This window comes from Accipiter gentilis, chromosome 17, assembly GCF_929443795.1.
Source record: "Accipiter gentilis chromosome 17, bAccGen1.1, whole genome shotgun sequence".
Classification (NCBI taxonomy): domain Eukaryota; kingdom Metazoa; phylum Chordata; class Aves; order Accipitriformes; family Accipitridae; genus Astur; species Astur gentilis.
In genome coordinates, this window is record NC_064896.1 from 3,714,583 (window position 1) to 3,738,251 (window position 23,669).

A 23,669-nucleotide genomic window follows, 5' to 3' on the forward strand; every position below is an offset into this window, starting at 1 on the left:
AATTTCAGAAGAAATGCAACGTATATGTATATGTCCTAGAGAGCTCAAGAAGATTGGAAATGGGACCAGGGCCAAACCTGGGTGGGTGAGAGATGGGCAGATGGTACAGACAAGGGTGCTGTATGTGGAGTAATTTCAAGGTTTAAACCAATAATATTGCATTACCATTTTTCTCATCCTGTTATCAGTTGTGATTACAAAGTTAATTTAACAGCCTTGATCTAAACTTAGTTGCTATTCTTGTTACAAAACAGGATCATTATGAGTTGCAAAAAAATTCAAAACAAAGACATAAACTTCAAACATTTTTGTTACTTACTTGGTTATACTGAAATCTCTTTGACTGATAATTAAAACCCCTTTTTCCCCTGAGTCTGAGATTCATTTCTAATGGTATTTATAAGGACTGGAGGAAATCTTGACACCTAAAAGGAACAGCGAATGACATTCTGAATATGGAGATACAGGAAACCTAACTACAATGTCAGCTTTCATTTTAAATAGGATGCGTAAGATAAAGGCAAATCTAACATTAATGCGGTATTCAAGTCAAGAAATCAGCAGTCATTTCTGCATTTAATTTCCCTGTTTTATTTAAGAAGCAAAGGGGAAAAAAGCACTTTGAAGCACTACTGTTGCTGAATGGGCTTTAAGGGTGACTCAGTGCTGTTACATCACTGTTGCAGGTTGTCCTCATTTACTGAGTCAGGCATCTTAACTCACTTCACAGGGCTGACCCTCTCTAAACTGAAAATCTGAGGAAAGATGCTGAGCGCCCGAGCTCCTGCCAAACTTGGACATTAAGCTTCCCCTTGCCACCCAAAAAGCGCTGCGCTTTGCAGGCCTGGAATCCAAAGCCTTGCCTTGGCAGTGTTCTTGACTGCCAAGAGATGGTGAGGTGAAAGCTACTACAGGTTTTCAAATTGCATAGTCTCTCATCGACATACAGTGACAAGAACACCGATACCTCATTTAATCAAGCTCTGGTGTTACAACTACCAGTCACAGAGCTGCACTGGCAATAGTGTTGCATTAGGAAAGTTTAAGCTGCATGAAAATCTAAGTGTGCTCTTCTGACCAAGGATAGTACAGATCTTAAGATGAGCTCTGCACTGAGAGGGAAGGTTGGTGCAGGGAAGAGGTCTGAGTAATTGCTAGAGACAGGGCTCTTACAGGGGTGGTGTACAGGACAAGGAGTTGGTCAGTGCCTCAAGGGAGCAAAGAGCAAACTTTCCACTATCTTGCAAAACACACAGCAACAGGATTATGATTTTGATAGCACTTAGTCCCTTGTGCTGGTTCATCCCCAAGGAGAGCAATTTTGGACCTGAAACACCTCTAACCAGCTGCGGATATAAATTGTTTCAGATGCCACTTCCTCTTCATTTGTTTCATTAACGAATCCTTGCTGTGTTCAGACAGAAAACCCCTTGCATGGTTGGGGTTTTCCTTCTTCAGCTGCAAAATGATTGTTGCAAGTGCTGTTCCTGTTCACTACACGGTACCGAGCGGTGCTTTTCTGCCCGATGTACCTCGTGCTCTTTCAGAGCATCCACGAGTGCCTGCGGAAAGGCAGGTATGCATGTTACCGAGCTACCCCACATCCAATTTAACAACTCTGCGTAGCGCCGCCATTTTGTTTCTGAAACAAACCCGTCACAAGCATGAACGTGCAGCAGACGGGCTGAGGCTGGAAGGACTGGGTTGGTTTTCTACAGAGGGGTAACGGGTCAGCCATAACCTTTGTGTTCTTCGTTCAACCAACCGCTGCAGCGACTGCTGCCTGGGTACAGGACGATCGTTTCGGGGAGGATGAGGAGGGGGGAGGCGGGAAGCGGCCTGAGGAAAGACCCCTCCTCGAACTACAGGAAGCAACGTCACTGCCCCGCCCCGCCCAGGTGATTGGCGCGGTGCATGTCGGGAACGGCGTCAGTCCTCCCCGTCAGGTAGCGCGGTGTACGCTGGGAATGGCGGGTACCCGAGCGGGTGAGGCAGTGCGGTGCGCGCCGGGGGTGCCCCCTCCACACACACCTCCCCTCTCCAGGTGAGGCGGCGCGGTGCGGCCGGTACCTGCCGGTGCGTCTCGGGACACTCCGGCCCTCGGCAGTACCGGCGGCCGAGGGAACGCGTACACCTGGTTGCCGAGACAACGGCCCACCTAGTTCTCCTCCAATCACTGCGCCTGTTACTTTGGGCCCTCCGGCAGGCGCCCAATCACAGGCGAACTCTCAGAGCCGCCGCCATCCGCCGGGTTGAGCATGCTCAAGGTGGCTCGAGGACGGGGAGTCTTGTTGCGCATGCGCCTTAAGGTGGCTCTGGCGGCTGGAGCGGGGGCATCACCCGGAGACGCCCCTCCCTCCCACCCCAAATACAGGGGGACGGACGGACGGACCGACCCCGCCAGGTGAAGGTGGGCTGCCGCGGTTGTCCCTGGGCCGGGGGCTCCGGGAGGGGCCTGCGGGTGCCGTCCCGCTGCCGCCCCCGCCCGAAACGAACGGCGAAACCCGGTTCCTTCCTCCCGCCCGCCTCCTCAGAGCCCTGCGCCTCAGACGGGCTCAGCCCATAGGTGGGCTAAAGCCCGGCCCTCCCCGCCCAGCAGCCAATCCCCGCCGACAACCGGGGCCCGGCCCGGGACTGACAGGGCTGGCGGCAAATCGGAGGGGCCGGGTAGGAACGGAACGCGGTTCCCGGCCGGGAACCGAAGTTGGGGGCTGAAGGCCCCGGGGCCGTGGGGGTGGAGTGCGGGGGTCGCTCCCTGAGGGAGCAGGTGAGTGTTCGGGACCGCCGGGACAGGCCGGCTCTGTCCCCTCGCCCATGCGGGGTTTTCCCGGCGGGGTTGTGTGGGAGTTTGGGTCGGGAACAAACCGCCGTTGGGGTCTGGTTGCGGGTCTCGGCTGGGGAGGGCGGCTTGAGCCCCCGAGGGTGATGCTGGGGGCAACCCCTGCCCTCAGCCAGGCTCTGCTCTGTCCAGGCAGGGTTTCTTCATGGTGGGAGGGGGCTTTGCTCCCCACCTCCCCTCACAAAGGGGTGTTTTTAGCTTTTCGTGGCTAGGCGGTTGTGCTGCCCCTGTCTTCCCCACGCTGGAGATGCTGGGACAACCCGTGAGTTGAAGTAATCCCTTGTAGGCCAGGGTTGGCCAAGACAGCCTGTGGTTTGTAGCCTGAGCGTGGGATGGGTCCTGCTACCTCAGGATGTGATCGCAGGCCAATTGTCCAGGGTCTAAGAGATGCTCAGCCTGCAGCATTTTGCGTAGTCTTTGAAGGACATGTCACCTGTGAGGCTCAGACCACTGCAATGTCCATACTCCAGTATCCCCCTCCATACAAACCAGGAGATGATGCTGATGCTCCTTGAGGCCTTTGGTGAAAGGAGCCATCGCAGTGTGCAGGGACCTCAGACAAGCTTGGTGTGTGCGTGCTTTCCAGACACCTACAATGAGTCTGGCTCTAAGGAATTTAGCCTCCAAACTCTGCTCACAGCGATTACACTGAAATGACCTCTGTTTGGATGAAGAGCAGCACTGTCATCCCCAGCACATGGAGATGGCGTGACTAATGTAACGCTACTTCCTGAACAAACAACAGAGGTACGCAGGCAGTAGAGAAATTAAAAGCGGGGCTTGGAGGACTTCAGAGGCTTTTTGATAAGAGCTTTCCAAATGGCAAGGCCTGATGTTAAATACCAGCTGAATATGTCACCCTTGCGGCCAGGCCAGTTTGCAAGTTCTCGTAAAGCAAAGTCTGTGCAATTTCTGTGTTTGAGACTTTGTAAGAAGGCATTTAAAATCTGCTTTCTCTGCTGATATATGCAGCTGTTAGTTTGATTCCAGGGGGTTTTCTGCGGCCTGTCCTTCAGCAGGATTTCATTGCAGGTTTTGGACCATTGAGTTCATGTGACCTAATTCTCCTTTGTTTGTGTTTTTGTTTTTTTTTCCTTAGTGTCACCTTGGAGGAATATAACCTTGCTGCCCCACTGACTGGCTGGAAATATTGGCTTATCTACACTTCTGCCTACAGTGCCTACCCTATCTCAGTGTAGCCTGGCGGGGGAAGAAAAGCAGCAGACAGGCTACAGAGAATTTTTTGTGCTTCACTGAACTAATTGTTGCTTGTCCAAGAAAACAGGATGTATGGGAAGAAGTGGTACCAAGTTACAGATAAGGTGGTTCCAGCAGGGCCCAAATATCTTCTTTAAAGAGAAGTCCCAGCATCAGAGAGGCTGAAAAGCAAACATTCCAATCAACCAAAATGGAAGGAGGCAACAGTCCAAATCTACAACTTCAGCAACTCCCGTTGGCCACAGCAGCGGTTTCTGTGCAGCCACACACTGACTCCTTTTCTTACAAGGTCAGATTTCTACCCCAGTCTATCCCTAGAAAGTCCTAACTATTCAAGTAAGCTGATAATGCCACTGTATTTTGCCTTTTTTTTTTTTTTTCCAGAAAGTGCACTGTCTTTGTATTTAGCCATGCCCAGAGCCCCCCGTGTGTTATATGCTGTGTATATAAGCAGTGAGAGAAAGAAAGAGAAAATCTGTGTCTTGAAGAGCTAGATAAAGTGAAGAAAGGACTGGCAGTTAAAATGTGGATGTCTAAAGGTGGTTAAGTGCAATAAATTCTGCTAGGTGCCTTTTCAGGCTAACCCATACATCAGTAAATGAGATCAGATGTTCAGGTCTGCTGTATATTCAAGTACTTGAATTTCAGGTGGGTCAGCCCACAGGCATGCAGGGAGCCTGCAGCTGAGACGGGACATGTTGCTGTAGTTCCTCCTTATTCTGCAGGTGGGAATGGAGCTGTTCCCAAATCAATTTCATCGAAATCCCTGATTCTGAAGGTGCTGAATTGCAGCAAGAAGTGTGGGGTTTTTTTCACTGGAAAAAGTACTTTGCTAAGAACGCAGTCCTAGGTGCGTTATAAAAGTTGACCAGACTGATGTTGGCTTGCAGGCTTTCACAGTCCGGAAGCCAATCCCAAAGCTGCTCTGCTCTTAGGGGCTTTTCAGCTGAGGCACCGTCTCCTCCATGTCTTCTAAACTGAAGTCCAGTTGCTGAACCAGTAAACTGCTGAGCTTCTCTGGCTACATCTGTGATCACACAGTGACATTTTTCTGCCAACTTTACTGTCTGTTGTGGGAAGATCTTTCAGGTGTTTTTGAATGAAGCTGCTTTGGTGAATCTTATTTTCATACATCCTGATAAAGAGATTTTTGTTCCACTGATAAGAACTTGAAATCTTAAAGTCCTTGTCTTACTATGTATGAAAAAATCAAGGATAGTATATTTACTGGTAAGGGAGGAATACGAATGGGAGCTCAGTTATCCCAAATCAATCAAAGTAAGTACTAGACTGTATCTTGGAGACCAGTACTGAAATGGAAAGTGCTAATGACATCTAATGAGATTTAGACAGTTGTTGGAAGAACATGCTAAATGGCCTGGCTTAGCCTCAGGCTCTTCTGTTCACTCCTAATGTACATTTCCTTTGTGACTCAGCCTGCTTTACATCCTTTTTTATTTCAGATTCTGTCTTTAGACTGTGAGAATTATTGCTGAGCTGGGAGTGCTAATGTAGAAGGGGTTGGGAGCTTGCTAGGAGCTGCTACCAGTTGCCTATTACTTTGGAATAACTGGTTTGTATAAAAAGCAGCATAGAATCTATGATAATTGGGCTGCCTCATCAAATGGGCTAAATTACCTGCTGAACTAGCAGATGTTATAAGTGGAAAAGAGCAGAATGTGACCTGCAGAATGCAGAGGTTCCTGATCTATACTCTGCTGAATTCCAGGGCAACAAACATCCTCATGAAAAGAGTTTTTCAAAGGGAAGAATGAGTGAATGGATCATTGTGTTTAGATTTATCGTTGTGTTTAGATTTATCTTCTTCTCTGAGAAACTGCAAAGAATGCAAATATATGCACACTTCTTTAAGTCTCTTGTAGAAAGTGTCTGTTAAGGAAGGGTTATCTTTCACTGGAGTTTCACAGATTTGGGAGTAGCCACAGGGAATTTACCTGAATTGCCCTAGATCGTGTAGAAAGGGAGGAAGATAAACAGAGATTTTATTGACAGGTGATCTAGGGACTGTTTGAAAAGTCTGCTCTCTTCCAGGTTGTGCAAAAAGCTCCAACTTCCTTCAGGGTCCAGTGGCTAATTTAATATCTGTGTGTTTACTTTGTTTTTACAGGAGAACTTGATCGGTGCATTACTAGCTATTTTTGGGCATCTTGTTATCAGTATTGCACTCAACCTCCAAGTGAGTATCATGAAGCAAATATTCATCCCACATTAAAAAGCATCAAGCATGCCAAAGCTTCTTTGCCTTTATTTTCTTTTCTAGAAATACAGCCACATCCGGCTGGCAGGCTCCAAAGACCCCCGAGCCTACTTCAAAACCAAGACATGGTGGTGTGGACTGTTTCTGCTGGTGCTGGGAGAACTGGGAGTGTTTTCCTCTTATGCGTTTGCTCCTCTTTCACTGATTGTGCCACTCAGCGCAGTGTCTGTTATAGGTAAGGGGGAAAGAGACAACAGCCATAGAAGTCTGAGAGCGTTCCAGCGTGAGATTGCAGATCATTGGACCGATACATAACTCGCTGTTTCTCTCTCCTTTTTTTACAGCTAGTGCAATCATAGGAATTATATTTATTAAAGAAAAATGGAAGCCCAAGGATTTTTTGAGTAAGTTCGGCAGTTCCTTTTCATTTTTCCTCTGTTTACAAGCCATTCAACACAGAGCATGGCCTCTCAAGAATCATAATTAGAGGGATGGCAAGATCTCCATTAGCTATACTACCTCTTTGAAGAAATGTGTCATCTCATCCACTGTTTGTTAAAAATGGATTTTTGTTTTTTGTTTTTTTTCTGACTTGTGCCAAATCATCTGAAGCTCACAGATTTTAGAAATACATGGAAATGGTATTTGTTTGCAGGATTTGAGAATCGTGGTTCTCTGGGATGAAGCTGCAGCCCAGGGCCTTGACTCTGCAGTAGTGTAGGCACAACTTAATCAGCTGAATTTCATACATGTGCAAGTGTTTGCAGAACTGGGGCATTCATTCTTCCATTTCCTAGAACATGGGCTGTGGGCAGTGCCAGGCAGGATAAGCCCCAGATACTTGTTTAGCAGATGTTCCCTGGTATGAGCTTTTTTTCTCAACTCACAGAACACACATTGCCTAGGGTTTTTTTGGTTCTAATATTTTGACAGTGAGACATGAAGGGCAGAGGAATGAGTCATCCAGAGGAATGTGCATGATGTCATTAATGGTTGCTGTGCATGTGTGCTATTAATTCCATGCATCCACACTAACCCACTAACTTTGTCCTCTCTTTTTTTTTTTTTCTTCTTTTCTTTTTCCCCCCTTTGGTTGCCAAAGGGCGCTATGTTTTGTCCTTTGTAGGCTGTGGTTTGGCAATTGTTGGAACTTATCTGCTGATAACATTTGGACCTAATAGTCATGAGAAGATGACAGGAGAAAATATCACTAGACATTTAGTGAGCTGGCCATTTCTGTTGTATGTGGTAAGATGGCCCATAAAATGTGGGACAGTTTTCTGCTATATGCCTGATTGGGAGTTTCATTTCAAGCATTATTTTTCCTTATGGTTACTAGCAATATTCCTTGTACTTGCTAATGAACCTATGTCAGTTTTTCCCGGTATCAGTTCTACATTGCCTGTGGACACCTGCATGCACAGTTTGGAACCCTCCTATTCTTTCTCTGGATTATTCTGTTAGGACTTATATACCTTTAACTGAAAAGTTTTAAAATAGCTTGCTCTCTCCCTGACCTGTTGGCTTCAGCCTGTGGCAGTAGTACTTATGGCAGCTGAGAGCAACTGTTCCAGAGGTGTCCAAATACTGTGCTTGCATCTGGGCTTTTTCTACACTGACTTTCTCTGGAGCCATCAATCTCTTATTGAAAATCTTATGAAATCTATCGTTTTTTAATGGAGATAAGTGTGGGCATTAAATAAGATGTGTGCTCCAGGGATCACTTAAAGAACCTCATTACAGAAAGTAGGCTGAGATCTCCAATGCGAATATTCAGTCAGGATTATTTGATCTGCTGCTTTACCATGGATATAACGTCAAAAGTGTCCCATGTTTATTGTTCTGAAGAAGCTATTGAATATCTCATCTAATTAGAATCTAAGATCATGCTAAATTTGATCTATAATTTTGTGGGATCCTCATTTTCCTTTGATTTGCCCTATTGTGTAAGTCTAATGTTTGACTGGCTCAGAATCCTGTTTACTGCCGACCCCATATATCCCACAATTCTTAATATTCTCTTTTCTATCTTTTGTAGCTTGTGGAGATTGTTATGTTCTGCCTGCTACTCTATTTTTACAAGGAGAAAAATGCAAACTACATTGTAGTTATTCTTCTGCTAGTAGCCTTGCTGGGTAAGTTGATATGGACTTTTAAGATCTTCTAAGCATCTATGGCATGTAGGGAATTATATTGACCTAATTAATGTCATAAAATGCACCAATTTACTCCAGAAATGCTACCACTAATTAGATGAAGCTAGTATCTTGCAGTGATGTTTAGGATCTTTGCAAATGACCTTTGAACAATTAAGACTTATTTCCCATAAGAACGAATAATATGCCAAATACAGAAAGCACAAGTTATTTATTAGTGTTTGTAATTTTAATCTGTGCATGCAAAGCATGGTATGATATTTTATCTGCTCAGTGGATGAGAAAGGCTGATTCAGTGGATGAAACAGAGGATTTGACCTACAAGAATCTTCTTGGCTCTGGGAAGATTTGCTCTGTGGCTAAAGAAATGATAAATACTCTGCCATGCCAGTATGTCCCTATTTAAATTGGGAGAGCCTCTGGGCACGGGGTCAAATGATGTTTTTGAAATCCTCATAGCCTACAATGGGATCTTACAGTGACTTTGGAAAGGCCAGTATTTCACTTGTACCTTTCTCCACATTAATCTGTTTTTTTAAGAAACTAAGATCAATTAAACTTTAAAAAGGGTGAATAATAGCAAGGCAGTGACGCAGTCTGACATGCTGTTGAATCTATGTCGCAGTTCTCTATTTTTGCTATTTATGCAGCTTCACTTACTGCAGTGTCTTTTCTTTTTTCTTTTTTTTTCCTTTTTTTTAACTGTTTGGGGCTGGATTTCAGTAACTGATGCCTCAAAGGCTGCATGAATTATAGAAAAAGCATCTATTCTAATTCTGAATGGCCCTGACTTGTGCACTTTCAAGAAATGGAAAGGAAGTAGGCTCGTTTTGATTCTTGTTTTGAAAACTTCTTTAGCTTTATTAACCAAGCCTATATGGCATCAGAAATTAAAATTTGTATATCCTTCCATCATGTGATTGCACAACACTGTTTAAACACTTTAAAAAAGCAGTAAATGCTCTCAGTCCTGTAGACAAGGGAACTGTGATACAGAAAAGTTAAGTGATTTATTGAAGGTCACTGTGTTGAAGTTGTTGGGAATAAAACTGGCAGAGTTCGCAATAAACTAGGCAGTTTGCATCCCTTGTTTGGCCTGGTAAAAGGAGGGTTCAAGTTCTTGCAGATCTTGGTTTTGTTTGCAGCTAGATGCCTGTCATGTATAGAGTGGATGTGCAGCATTCCTGTCCCATTGAACACATGTCAGTGCTTCAGCTGAGTCTTGGTAAACATTCACAGGTTCCATGACTGTTGTGACCGTGAAGGCTGTGGCAGGCATGATTGTTGTCTCGATACAAGGAAACTTACAACTTGACTACCCTATATTTTATATCATGTTGGTGTGCATGATTGCTACAGCGATCTTTCAAGCAACGTAAGACATTCACTCTCTTTTTGACTGTAACTGTACTGGTTTCAGTGGATCAGTAATTAGTGGGCTGTTTGTTACCCATTCCAAGAATGCTGATTATATTTTAGGAGAACTATCCATTCTATTCTGTGACCTGTCCTCAAACACATGTCACAGGAGCCTGGGATAGAGGTGTTCTTTGCTTTTCCATGTAGTGCCAAGTAGTTTTAATTCCAAATTTATACATCATTCAAGTATTTGCAAAACAATGTTAGGAATGAAATGGTGGCAAATCGAATACAGTATCTGTGTGCTGGCTAAAATGAAAGTGCAGAATCAGTGTTGATGATCTGTCTTTTTTTCCTCTGTACCTGTAATAACATAAAAAAGCCAGTAGCAGCAGGGATAAAAAGCTATTCAAAATGTGAGCGACATTCTGGCCCTAAGGTCAGTGGCAGCAATTTCACTGCCTTTAGTCAGTACAGCCATAAGGCTTACTCTTCTATCGTTTTTATTAAATCCTAGGGATGCTGCTGCAGGTTTAGTGAGAAAAAGAATAAAGTTTCTTAAATTTATGCATCACTTTTGAAAGGTGTTTCCAAAAAGGACACCTATACTAGTCCATGATAACCGCTATACAATTGAGTATCCTTCCCAAATCAACCCCTGTTGTCTGTCATTGTATTGCAGATTTTTAGCTCAAGCCTCACAACTGTATGACTCATCTCAGATTGCCAGCATCGGCTATATCCTGTCCACAACAGTAGCAATCACAGCAGGTAACAGTGCACAAAACAGTGTGTTGGTGCTTTCTAGAAGGGCAGAAGATTTTGGAAAATAATCCTCACTTACAGATGGGGAAGGTGAATACTCAGCCAGATGATGACTTGTATTTTCTTGTCATCTTTCTTCTGCAGCTGACTTTGTTTCTTTTTTCTTTCAAAAAATGTGAATTATCCCATTAGACTGTGTTAAAATTTTCTGTTAAGTTCTGTCATTTTGTTTAAAGTGCATGGGAGCTTATGTTTGAGACTGTATTACTCATACCATACTAGTGTGTAGAAGAGGGTGATGTATGCTCTTAGATGTGCAACTTGAATAGACAGCTGAAAGTTCTTGTGTAATTTTATCTAGATTTTGTTAAAATGTATGGGATACAGTGTATAAGCATACTTACTTCCTCTGTACAAAGGTGTTACAATTCTCTTCCTGATAGTCTTGCTTGCATTGTATCTAGAATGCAGCTGCTCACAGCTTTATAAGCATTTTTCTTTCTGAACAGTTTACTCCCATTTCAGTCCTTGCCCACGTAGGAAAAGCTTTGTCTGTGTGAACAGAGATGAGCATTTCAAATCCCTTTAGGCTTCAAACCCGACAAGCGGCCTTTTTAAGGTTTTGTTCTCCTCACTTAGACATATGAGCAAAACTGGGGAAAACAAACAAAAAAACCAAAACCCCAACACTGGAGACAGTGCATCTGCTTGACAGTAATGGATACTATCTGTGTAATGCTCTTCCAGGTATATAAGGGCCATAGCTTTCTCTGTGTGTAATATGTGTAAATTACACATTGCCTTTTAATGCTCCTCTTCAATGTCATGAGAGAGTATGGCCTACTCTTTGGCTCATGTTTATTTCCTGTCATGTTCCAAGCCATATGCTGCTCTCAGATTCATCAGCTTATTCACTTCAATTAGCAATGTAAAGAGTAGGAGCCAGAATGTGTGTCCTGTTGACATCCAGGACACCAAGGACTCTTGTCATCTTATAGGTTTGAACTGTATATACTTGTTTGGGGTCAAGAGTTTGTATCCTGTTGTAGTTAGAAAGATCCAATTTGGTTTGTCATTCAGCCTTCAGAAATACAGTTTCTCTTGTTTATGTGGTGAGCACTGCTGTATGGTGAGAATTTGGCTCAGGCTTTATTAGCACAGTGACATGCAATAGTACCAGCAATGTTTCCTTTGCAACCCCCAACCCCAATATGGAAAGATTTGTACTAGTTGCTGTCCTGCTGTGCAGATTTACTTGCATCTATGTTAGTTACACCAGTATAACTATTTTGGTAGTGAAATTCTAAAAGATTTGTCAATAAATTGTGTAAAGTGGAAATCAGGCCACCTTTTTCTATTTTAAGATCATTTTTAAAAAAAAGGTGCTGACTATAAAAATAGGAATCTTGCATGATTTGGTTTCTGGAGGGACTAGTGCTGGAGATGTAGCACTAGTTGCTCATGTAAGCTGGAAGAAAGATGTCATGAATTATTTCCTTTTAAAGGAGCAACTTTTTACTTGGACTTCACCGGCGAAGATGTTCTCCATATATGTATGTTTGCGCTTGGGTAAGTGTTTAAAGTTTCTTTGATAGAAAACTGGGAAATATTTCTTCATATGACTAAAATTTTTAAAATATGTATATATTGGCAGTATGTACTGTCTTGGAGAGGAGGAGAAACTGAAAGCACTTTCTCTGTTAGAGCAAACAAAGGCCCATAGAACTCAGTATCTTGTCTGAGTGATGATGGATGTTCTAGAGGAATTGTATAACACTAGGTTTATGCATAATTGTGCAAGATTAAACACTAAATCCCTTACTGTACTGGAAATCAGCTTGGATGTTGAAGCAAATGGGCTGTTTTTCAAGCTACCTGCTCATGAATCTAGAAGAAATGCAGAATAACCAAAAGAAGCCATCTCTAGGGAATCTGTTTCAGGTTTTGCACCCAGCCTTCACTGAACTGTGACTGGACTTCTGGAGTCCTCTTTCTTAGGGCGTGGGCCCTCACACAATGCAGATACAATCAGTAAAACATTTGATGTGTAACTCAGTATTTAGTTCTAGTACCTGTCTTAATGTGATTAGCTCTTCATAATCAGGGGACATTCTGAAATGTCTTTCAGATTAGTACAGGAAAAAAAACAATTGGGAGATTAATGTTATGAACTGCGCCTTTCTCTGTCAACATGCTGTAAAAATCAAGATCGACAGTTGTTAGTGTGTTTACCTATGGGAAACTTTTCAAAGGTCAGGCTGCTAAATCCTGGAATTTCATCAAAGAAAACCAAATTTTGATATGCTTTCTTCCCCCTTTAGTTAGTCAAGGTTAATTAAATAATTAACATGAAAACTTTTTCCTGCGCTTTGATAAAGAAAAGGTGAAATTGTTCTGATTGCTAGGTGGATTTCAGTACTGTTGAAGAGGGTTATTCAGCTGAGACAGTTCCCTGTAATTCTTCGCAGTTCTTTCACTTCCAGTTCTGAATTCTTTATGGTGCTACATGATAGGCATTCAGAAGAAGCAACATGCAATATTACCTCCTCTCCCTTTTCACAGTTATCTCAGCAGCTCTTGTCTTCTCTCTCAGGTGCCTCATAGCATTTCTAGGTGTCTTCCTGATCACAAGAAATAGGAAGAAATCTGTACCATTTGAACCTTACATATCAATGGATGCTATGCCAGGTAACAGTAAAAATACAGTGATTTATCAGTCTTTCTCTTTTAAGTATTGGGCTTCACAGTGAAAGCTCAAGCTTTAGGCTCTATTAAGTATCCGGATATATCCGGTGGCTGTGTTGTTTTCTAGTTTTTCCTTCTCTTGATTGTTTGCACCTTGTGAGGAGTATGTGCATGTTTTGCATGGAGCAGAGAAGAGGTGATGTGCTACTTGGGTGCCACTTATGCTGGGTCCTCTGACACCAAGGGGGGTGTCATATTTTGTCAGAACAGCCTTGTCCAGTTGGTTGCAATCTGGAAGGATGAACTAGTTTGAGCATATGCTTGGGATTCATCCAGCAGGAAGAACTGATTATTGGGGAAGGCTGAGGTATGTTGCAAGAGGTAGAGGCCAGGGAGAGCAGAAATTTCTTTTGGGAAGTGCAGCTAAACTCTCTTTCTGGTGAGCTGTATAAACGATATGCAGCACTTGATAAATAACTGACTGCCATCCCTCATTCACTTGACGCTTATTTCTCCATTAGTTGCTTTAGAGCTAAGCAGAAAAACATTATGTCTTTCATTTAACACTCCAGGAACTGATGAGCCGCATATCACAAACACTGAGACTTTATAATTTGCTGATTTACCAGAGTGCAGGAAGAATGCACTTTGTTCCTAAGCATTTAATCTCTGTCTTTGCTCTTTTCAGGCATGCAGAACATGCACGATAAAGGGATTGCAGTTCAGCCTGACCTCAAAGCTTCTTTTTCCTACGGTGCCCTAGAGAACAATGACAACATGCCGGAAATTTACACTCCAGCTACGTTGCCGATTGTGCAGGAGCAACATGGTTCCAAAGGAGTTTCTGCTCCACCCTACCGGGTGCTGGAGCACAGCAAAAAGGAGTGAGTGACCTTTAAGGAACTGATTTGAATCGTCAGAAGTATGACCTTTATTTATTTACTTATTAAAATATAAGCAAGTGTAAAGCCAACCTTGATATAGTTTAAAGCTCGTCTCAAACTTAACTTTCAAGGCTGATTATTAAAATAAACAACTCTCTATAGTTGTGAAGTGGAAAGCATTCATCTTAGCAAGAAGTAATTCACAGTTCTCCATTGACGGCTGCTGTCTGGAAGTGTGAAATGGTGAGTGCAGTATTGTGGCAGTATGAAACCGATGAGATAGCAGATGCTGTGAAAACGCAGAGCTGTGGGTAGAGAAGTGACTGTGCAATTTTTAGTCCTGTTGGGAATGGGTTTATCTCCAAATAGGAAGTTTTCAGGAGTTGCTCACAGAGAGAGGAGGGCAGGATTTAATCTTTCATGTATAGAGACTGTGATGGATTACCAGAAAAGTTGTAAATCCTCATGTCTCTAATGTGATCACCAAGCTACCTTAACATGGCAATAAAATGTAATTGTTTTCAAGCATGAATACTGAAATTTACTGTGTCTTTAGAGCAGCATAATTGGTTAGCGTAAGCAAGCTACTTCATTCCTTCAAAACGTGAATCTTGGGCACTTCCTGTACACCTATTCTCTGACTAGTGTTGAACATACGCACTGACAATGTGAATTGTTTTTATAGCACCACTGGATTATATGGCACCTTAGAACAAAGATTATTTGCCAGTTCTCTGGTTTCATAGCAGGAGCTTCAAGCTGGATTAAATGGTACACTGGGAACACTGTAAAGTATGAGAACAAGAATAAATGGGAATAGTAATGTGAATGGTATCCGGCGGGAATTTTTTGTAGTTCTTGATGAGGTCCTAATTCTCTATCACTTTTGTTTCTGGCCGAGGCAGGATTTCCAACTTTGTTTAGTGGTCTTAAATGCTTAAAGGTGTTGACATTCCTTAGTTAAAAAGCTCAGTCTAGGTGTTGTAGGCTGGGGGTCCCCATCCCCCCCCCTTTTTTTTTTTTAAAAAAAAAGGGGGGGCAAAAAGAGATACTAGTCTAATATTGTGAATGACCTAAGAAGAAAAGAGAAGTGTGCATAGTCCAGCACTCAGTGAGGACTGTAAGAGTAATGGAAAATTGTGTACTCATAATATTTATCTTTCCAGCTTCCAAGAGATAGCTAGAAGCTGATACGAAGGGAGAATAGACACAAGGGGGGGAAACTTGTCAAGTGAAAAGGACAAAGTACAACATTTATTGGCATATGCAAGTTATACTGGCACTTTGATATCATCATCTTCTCTAAAAGCTGTTGTTTTGCTGGGAAACAGAATTTTAAGTCTACTCGGTGTGTCTTGGACTGGATGTGTAGTGGAGTGTCTCCAGGACCTCAAAAGACTTTGTTTGAAATTAATAGTGCTTGCGTTCCATGCATTTTTAAGTGGTTACTCTGATACCAAGGGGTTTGGGAGGATCTTGGACTTGCAACAGTGGCTTTCTGCATTTATTTTTTTTTAATTTTTAATTTTTAAATTGACTCATAGCCAGTTTCTGTTCCCACTACTACGAATTCCCAAGAATCCACTGACTTGTATAGAGTTATTCTAGATTCTTACTATTGTATATGACAACAGAACTGTTCTTTTGCATATGTTTGCCTTGCCAGCTATGAATACTAATTCAATCTGGAAATACTTGAGATTGCTTTGGCATTTTTGTGCAGCTTAGAAAAATTATAATTTTTCTCCCCTGCAAAGAGTAGATGCCTAGTGGCTGCATGTGTATCTATATGTGAAGTTTCTTCACCAGCTTGGCATGTCTGACAATTCAGATCTTATCAGTGGCATCCCGTACGCTACAGCTTATGAAACCTCAAGAAATAACAGCTTTTCTTTTACCCTCAATACTTTTTGTGTTTAAGTAAGATAACAATGTTAATGGACTAATACTGCCAGAACATTAATCTTGTTGGAGTTGCAGTGACACTGATTTACTACCTTTGGCTTTGTATCCCTGGTAATCAATTGTTTGTGAATTTATGTGCAGCTTTTGTTCATTAACAATACAAAACAAAGTAGTACAGGGGAGGCGGAATGGGAAGGGTACAAGAAGGCTGGCTTTTCTTATCTCTTCCCTTTTAATCAATAGCAGTAGCTGTTTTGACCTATTAGTTCTGAAACCACAGAAACATACTGCTTTAAAACAAGCTGTGCTAAACCATGCATAGCTACAAACTCCACTTTTTACATGGCAATATTCTCCATGTTTAATTATTACAGTTGTTGCTGTGGTATAAAATAATCAGAAGGGCCTAAATGTTTTGCTGTTAACTTCTATTACTAGGATGGTCCTATGTGTAACAGAATGTAGTTTTCCCAGTTCTTAGTTTCTCAGTAGTATTTAAAAACTGCAGTTGACTGGTGTGCAGACTTTGTAGCTGGTAAATGGCTGGTTAGGTTTTTCTAGTCATGGGCCTGACATCATGAAAGACAGAGTGCTTTGCCAGGGGGAGACCGCTACTCTGATGCGGAGCCCCTGCTTGTACTTGTCTTTTTTTGGGCTGCTCTCTGGCCTGATAAAGTGATTTTTTTTTTTTTTTTGCAGTATACTGCCTGGATTCTCCACAGGCCTAAGCCGGAGCACTGACTGACTCCCGGCCTGACCTTCCTCTCTGCCAGAGAGCCCTCAGTTGTCAGCATGTGGCTGTCTTGTGCTCTGAGTGAAGTTTCCTCCAGCCATAACCTGAGCTTTTCTATTATTGTGCTGTTTTGGCCCTTTTCTTTCAAAGACTCTAAAGGCAAGAGCCTTGCTCCAAAGCTTTATATAACCATGTTTTATTTACACAGTCTGTGTGTGTTTGTCATTATTAAGTAGAATTATTTAGTTCCCTCTACCTGCAGTGAGACTTGCTTTTGGACACTTCCTGACAAAGGACTCCAAGGGAGGTGATGTCTGTTTCTACAGCACATAAATCACAATATTTTTGATTACTCCATTGTGCCACATCAGTAGAGCCTGAGGTGTTCCTTGGCCTATAGGTCTCAACTCAATGCACTGGTGTTGTAAGGGTTGCATTTTTGCCAGTCTGTGTTAGCCACTGAAAGCACAGTAGCAGCACTGCCAGACTGCACCTCGCTCCTGCTCGCTGCCTATGTTCAATACTTGAATTATAAAATGTGGAGGGTTTTTGTCTTACGTGCTTCCCCCTTTCTTGTTCTTTCTCCCAAGCTTCCAAAAGATTTTCTTTTCTGCTCTTCAGCACAGTCTTACAGCTGCTATCTCTGGTGCTGAGAAGGCATGAACAGGGCCCTAGAAGCCAAACATCTGTTTAATAAACTTGACTGTAGGACTTCTGCACTCTTTCTAACAGTGGGAGGGTATGGCTCAGGATTGAAATAAACTCCTTACCTCCCTTCTAGTTCAGAGTTTACAAGCTGAAAACAGGAAGCTGTTGGTACCCTAAAGTCTATACTTCTTACAGAATATTTGTTAGTCTGAGGTGACAATGGCCATGCCTGGGGTTGCAGCAAACATTTACAGCTATTTCAGCACATGAAGAGAGAAGCCCCATGCCACATTCTAGTCCTTCTTGCAGCATGAAAAATAATCTTGGTGTACAGCACACTTAAACTGAAGTTTTGACATATATGTTAATCCAGGGCTGATCCCGAGAGAGGCAGTGCACTGTAAACAGCCGAGTATGCTTAGATTTCCAAATGTGCAGCATTTTTCAGAATCAGGAGCTGAAAAAGTGTGCACAAAGATCAACTGGCTGCTGTCTCCTTTACTAAACTGGTAGAATAGCTCCTTGATTTTCTGTCTCCTAGCTGCTTTATCAAATGTGAACTGACATCTATTGCTTCCACGCTGTGTCGCTTTTCAGTGCACCAGAGCACTTAAGATGTTCTCAGTGTGTATCTTACATGTAACTTTATGCTGTGGAATACAGCTAGTGTGTTGGCTGAATGTACAAAATGATCTGCCTACAATATCCTCTTGTTCCCATTAAAATGTGTAAATAAATCAAGCTTTACAGTATTGGACCATAAGGATAACTGCTTAATTTTTCATAAGCAATGTTGCATGTCTATTTAATTCTATTTGTCTTCTAGGTGAGACCTTTGGAAATGAAACTTAATAAAAGATTGTGGCAAAACCTATAGAATTCTGGCCTGCTCCATACTCTTGGTGTAGCTTTAATTGGCCGTAAATGTCTTGAGAGAAGTTAAGACAGAATTTAGTTTACTACCGTAAGTACTATATGCATTCAAAGAACTGTCTTTTTTAACAGGATACTTGTAAATGAAATGCAGATTGCTACAACTTATGTTTGGTGCTGCAGCATTACCAATACTCGCCTTTTTACCTGAGTCTCCAAGTATTTGGCGTCAGCTTTAGGAATCATATAGTTTACTTTCAAATCTTAGCTTTACAGGGCTTAAAAAAAAATATCTTAGCATTCATTATTTCAGAGAAGAGCTTGAAAATGTGATCCAAATATAGCCTAAAGGAGTGGGGGACACACACAAGATGAGCCAAATCACGAAAGCAAAAGCATTGTATTATTGGTGGCCTGACTCATGATTTTGCATGCCTGCCAACTCAATACTGAAATTAAGACAACAGCATGCTTCTCTGAGACAGTGAAGACCTCTAATACTAGTTGGGAACGCTACGCTGTAGGAGATGCCATCCTTCAGATACAGGATATCATGTCTTTGATTGTAGGAGTAGACAGCTTAAGGGCATTTCCTAACAATGCCATTAAGAGATACAGACGGTCATAAATTTAGAATACTGGCAATGTAGCTTAATCGAATGCTTGCCAACCTAATTAACACTCACCATATGGGTTTTAGTCCAGGGGGATAAGCAGAAGATAACCCTCAGGATACTCTTAATTAAATGTATCTCTTGGGGTCCCAAACCACAAATGGAAAAAAAAACCCAGGAGCAGCCTTATCCACTTTGGTGTTAAAGCTGCACTTCATAGCAAGTCCCTGGATGCAAGTATTAAAACACAGGCTAGCACTTGCTTGAATGCTTGCAGAAGCAGCATACCTAAGCCCCAGAGTTTCTGATAAATGTGGTAATACTTTGTTAACATACATCATCACTTAAGGGGTAGCTCGTTATATGAGACAACGGTGTTAAGTGCTAATATTAAAGAGGTAGCAATCAAGCCAGATAGCAGGAGCATTACAAAAATGCATGCTACAAAAGAGGTGTTACTAGAAAAGACAGAGTATTAAAAATGCCCCTGAAATGGACACAAATGTTGGGAGCTTGTGGTATTAAAGCAAAATATATTGCTGACTAGGGAGGAAGAACATGGTATTCGATTAATAAAGCATGTGATTGCAGCAAGGAAAGGCTAAGGTAATTGAGACTAACCAATTACCACCTAAATTTGCACTGCATCTAAATTGCAGAATCCCTTATCTGGACAGGTAAGACTGATCTTACCTTTCTAAAAGTGAATTCTGCTATGCCCCGTTTTCTTACGAAGGAAAGGTCTGCACTGTGGAAAAATTTCACCCCTGGTAAAAAAGACCAGTTTAGCCTTACTTACTGCCTTTTTTCTGTACCTGAACTTTAGAAGAAAGCACTTAAACCACAGAAATTTCAGTATTTATGTCAAAAATCCTAACTGTCTTTAGGCTTTCCAAGTGAGGACAAAGCAAAATATTTGTGTTAGTGAAATTCAATAGTTCTGTGTGCTTTGTGTGCAAAACCAAGTACAACCAAAAAAAGGATGTTGGTTTATGCTTTCTTTAGATGTAGATGTACACAAGCATTCATTTATCATACAGTTCAGATGACCACTGTCTCAAATCATCTCATTGCTGGATTAAGCTATGATTTACTCTGAGAGACAAGGGACATAAACTGTCACTGTTCCCATCTGGCAACTGCCCGAGCGTGTCTGCCAGCTGAGGCTAACCGCAAAGTAAAACCGATTAACTTTGGCCGCCATCTAGGAGCGTACGTGGGTCTTTCACAGCAGCAATCTGCCCAACACAAAGCATCACAGCACAGGTGCTGTGCTCCCAGAGTCAGTCCCGTGTCCTCTTCTCCAGCTTCAGACTTCAAGGTCACCCAAACGTCTGGCTGGGGCACCCCAAGGTGCTCCTCTGTCAGGTCTCGAACAGCGTTTCAAGGCTGTTAATTAAAAACATGGAAGAGACCTCTCTGCTGCCAGCAACTCAGCCGCCGACTGCTTCTCCAGAGGCAGTTCCTAGAGTAATTTGCAGCTTTTGAATCAATTCTCATCTCTCTGAGCTCGGTCATTCCCACAGAGAACCCTGGAAAGCTTTTCCTCCAGGCCAAGCAGACAGTGGAAGCCCATCGCCTCAAGGATCGATACACGTAAAACCACCGTTCTTTTCCCCAAAACGCTTCGTGCCTTTTACCCTAGAGACCCCACCGGACGCCACGGGGGCCGGAACACCCCTAAAACCCGCCACAAAAACCGCGGAGCACAGGGGGAAGGGGGCAGGGGGAGGGGGGGTCCCACACAGCCCCTCACACCCCGGCGGCTGAGGAGATGGCCGCCCCCCCCCCAACCGCCCGCCACCCCTCCCTGAGGGGCTGGCGCATGCGCAGAGTCGCCCCCACCTCCATCCGGGTCACCGACACCCCCCCCCGCCCCCAGCTCCCTGAGGCGATGCGGAGGCGAGGGGGCGCGCACGCAGGCGCGTTCCCGCCGCTCCCCTCCCGCAGCCGCTCACTCCCGTACGGCGACCGGCCGCGAGTGCGCGCTCTCGCCGCCACCGCCGCCCCCCCTCCCCGCCCCCCTCCTTCCTCCTCTCTGCGCGGCGCCCCTTCGCCGCCGCTGTTGAGGGGATCCCCGCCGAGGAAGACGGGTGAGCGTCCCCCGCCTTCTCCCAGCGCCCCGCCGCCGGCCATCTGTTGCTCCTCCGTCCCCTCGGCCGTCCCTTCCCTGAGGTAGTCCCGTCCTGAGGTGAGGTGGCCCGGTCCGGTGTCCGGCGACGGTTCGCCGAGCAGCGCCGAGCACCGCCCGCCGCTGCCGCCGCCTCCCGGGCGGGTCGGTGAGGGCGAGGTGAGGCCTGGCCGAGCCCCACCGTCCCGCTGCCGCCTGCGCCCTCCGCGGCGGCGGGGAAGTTGTTTTCTCCTTTACCCGTTGCTCCTTAGGGCAGATAGAGAGGGTTTGGGTTGGTTGTGGTTTTTCTTTTTTTTTTTAAGAGAATAATCCCAGGGAGGTCTTCTGCCTCCCCCCTCGCGTTTATCACTTGCCGTATTAACTCTGAACTTGGGTGTTGATCCCCCCAGCCCGGTGACTTGCCCAGGGCTGCTCCCCTGGGTAGACCAGTCCTCTGCGGGTTTGCAGGCTTGAGCCCGAGTTTATCGATAAACTCCTCCGAGCAGATCTGACTGTTGATGTAGAAATTGCCATGGCGTTTTTAGTCCTTGGGAGTATTCAGGGCTTTCGCGAAGGATGTAATAATGTAAATGAGCTGCTTGTATTTCAGCAGTGCCTGAAGAGCGGGTCCAGACGATGCAAAGGTAAAAACACCAGTGCTGTCTGCACCGATGCTCTGATGAAGAACTAAAGCTCTCAATGGCAGAAGCTGCATTTCCACAGTTTGCTTAAATTTCGGAAGATCTTCAGCTTTGTATGAAGTTGAAGAGTTTGCTTTTGTTTCCGAGGTACCTGTCACCTGATATTTAAACGATAAGCAGGTATTAATTCTCAGAAGAACAAAGGACTTAGTAAAAGGTCTTATCCGAGTGGCTTTAGTTCTTGGGATCCCTTTGGTCCTGCTGTGTAAGGCCATTTAATCTAAAATCTAAGAGGGAGCGAGTGATCAAATAGCTTGCTAACGAGTATTGTCAGTTGTCTGCACAATGAATTTGCTTATAATTTTGAATTGTTTATTAGGGTAAGAATTAGCTGATTGTAGTAAATAACTAGCATTTGTATATTTTCATGTATATCAGACTGTCTTACAAATAGGTACTTCTTGACGTTCAAGGGAGGTAAGTGAAGTCATTCCCTTTTTGCACAGGGAAAACTGAAGCAGAGCAGTTTGGCTGTTGCACTGATAACCACATCGGTGTACCTATCGAGCATGAAGTATTTCTTCTGATTTTGTTGCTTTCTGATAATTGCACAATAAAACAGTTCTACCTAGTCTGTTAAAATATCACTTCTCACAGTACTGTTTCCAACAGTAGTACTTAATTAACATTCATACATCAGTCTTTACTGTCTCATCCTTATTTCACGGAAGCTCTTACATATTCTTGTGTTGCTTGGTAGCCATGGTGTTTTGATACTAACTTAGGTGAAATCAGGAAAAACAAGTAATCTGTGAAAAAACTAAAATGAACCATGTAGGTTTATGATTAAAAAAAATCGGAATGGTGATGCATTCTTAATTTTTAAAAAACAGATTATAATTGAAGTAGCTTTTATAGTTCAGTGCTCTCTACAGAAGCTTTTCAGATTTCATTTTTGTACTAGAAAGAAATGCCGTACTGTAAATTATACAGAACTGTTGATCTTGTTCCTGAAATGTTTCCTTAACTTTGACTAAGACTGCTTCTATTAAATCACTTCACCTGCAGACTGTTTGCAGGAATTCAAGGGAATAACTGCATTGTCTTCTGCAGCTTAATAGTGTACAAGGTTCTACTCTTTTTCTCTAAAGGAACATGATGATTTCTGGTAATTCAATTTTTGTTACTAGTTGAGAAAGAAAATGTAATCTACTTCATAGCAACGGGGGTGTTTAAACTGCCCCAGCTCTCCAGTATTGTTTGCACACATCATTTGAGACCCACTGCCTTTTTACAGAGCAGAAAATAGCTTCCAGTAAAACCTTTTGTTGCTGTATTTAAATGTTACAACATAACGAATTCAAATATAATGAAACTTGAAACCAATGAGGCTGTTCACTGCGTGCAGAGCTGGATATAGTGTGCCTAGACAGGTTTGTTTGTTTTCCATCAGGATTCTTAAACTTCTTTACAGACCTGAAGAGCATCTCTTCTGTCCAATAATCCATGCCTATGCAGAATTTTCTGTGTTTGATAATACCACAAATTGCTGTTGAACAAAAAGCAGTATTTTCTTAATATCAAGGGTATTTACACTGTGAAAGGTGTACAGGGAAGATCTTTTGTGGTAAACAGAAGACAGACCTACAGTGCAGGATCACCCAGGCTGTCATCTCAGCTCTTGTCTCTGAGCACTCCTGTCTTTGTAGTTTGCTTTAATCTGTGTGCATTTTGAAGGTGGGAATACACAGGTAGAGAATGGTAGTTGTTGATTGCCTGTTTCACGTAGAACTGGATGACATGAATCAGGACACAGAAGACTAGAGATGTAGGAACTGCAAGTTTAATTTCCTTAACGTTAAGATGCTAGCTAGGCTGTTTCGCTTATGTCTGTTGACTGGTTCATGCATGGTGAAAATCATAGTGACCTTGCAGCCTCACTTTATCTCTGTCTACTTTGTAGGTTACTTGAATCATTTATAAATTAAGTCGTAAAAGAAGCTACATCTTGTGGCTTTTTT

The 23,669-nt window shown here is 43.2% G+C and overlaps 2 protein-coding genes across 12 annotated transcripts in view; both read left to right on the forward strand.

Moving 5' to 3' along the window:
- The first annotated feature begins 1,933 nt into the window (after nt 1-1,933).
- Nucleotides 1,934-18,269, forward strand: NIPAL3 (NIPA like domain containing 3). Of its 3 annotated transcripts, none has more exons than XM_049821185.1 (13): nt 1,934-2,044; nt 3,939-4,346; nt 6,186-6,254; nt 6,339-6,510; nt 6,620-6,679; nt 7,378-7,523; nt 8,314-8,410; nt 9,671-9,806; nt 10,473-10,561; nt 12,061-12,124; nt 13,149-13,243; nt 13,929-14,124; nt 16,729-18,269. In XM_049821185.1, the coding sequence occupies exons 2-13, from the start codon at nt 4,248-4,250 to the stop codon at nt 16,772-16,774; spliced, it is 1,269 nt and encodes a 422-aa protein (XP_049677142.1). In that variant the 5' UTR covers nt 1,934-2,044; nt 3,939-4,247; the 3' UTR covers nt 16,775-18,269. The 3 variants fall into 3 exon arrangements, with proteins under 3 accessions (XP_049677142.1, XP_049677144.1, XP_049677143.1); XM_049821186.1 differs by lacking the exon at nt 1,934-2,044 and adding an exon at nt 2,663-2,767; XM_049821187.1 differs by lacking the exon at nt 16,729-18,269 and having other exon boundaries at nt 13,929-15,163.
- RCAN3 (RCAN family member 3) overlaps nt 14,316-23,669 on the forward strand; it is a 28,304-nt gene continuing 18,950 nt past the window's right edge. For 2 of the 9 annotated variants that reach the window (XM_049821195.1, XM_049821197.1), the window contains exons 1-2: nt 20,958-21,088; nt 21,621-21,795. The gene's annotated coding sequence lies outside the window, so the exon portion shown is untranslated. Of the gene's footprint in view, nt 14,368-20,957; nt 21,089-21,395; nt 21,829-23,669 lie in introns of those variants that run through there. The other 7 variants (XM_049821201.1, XM_049821199.1, XM_049821196.1 and 4 more) reach the window with 6 other exon arrangements.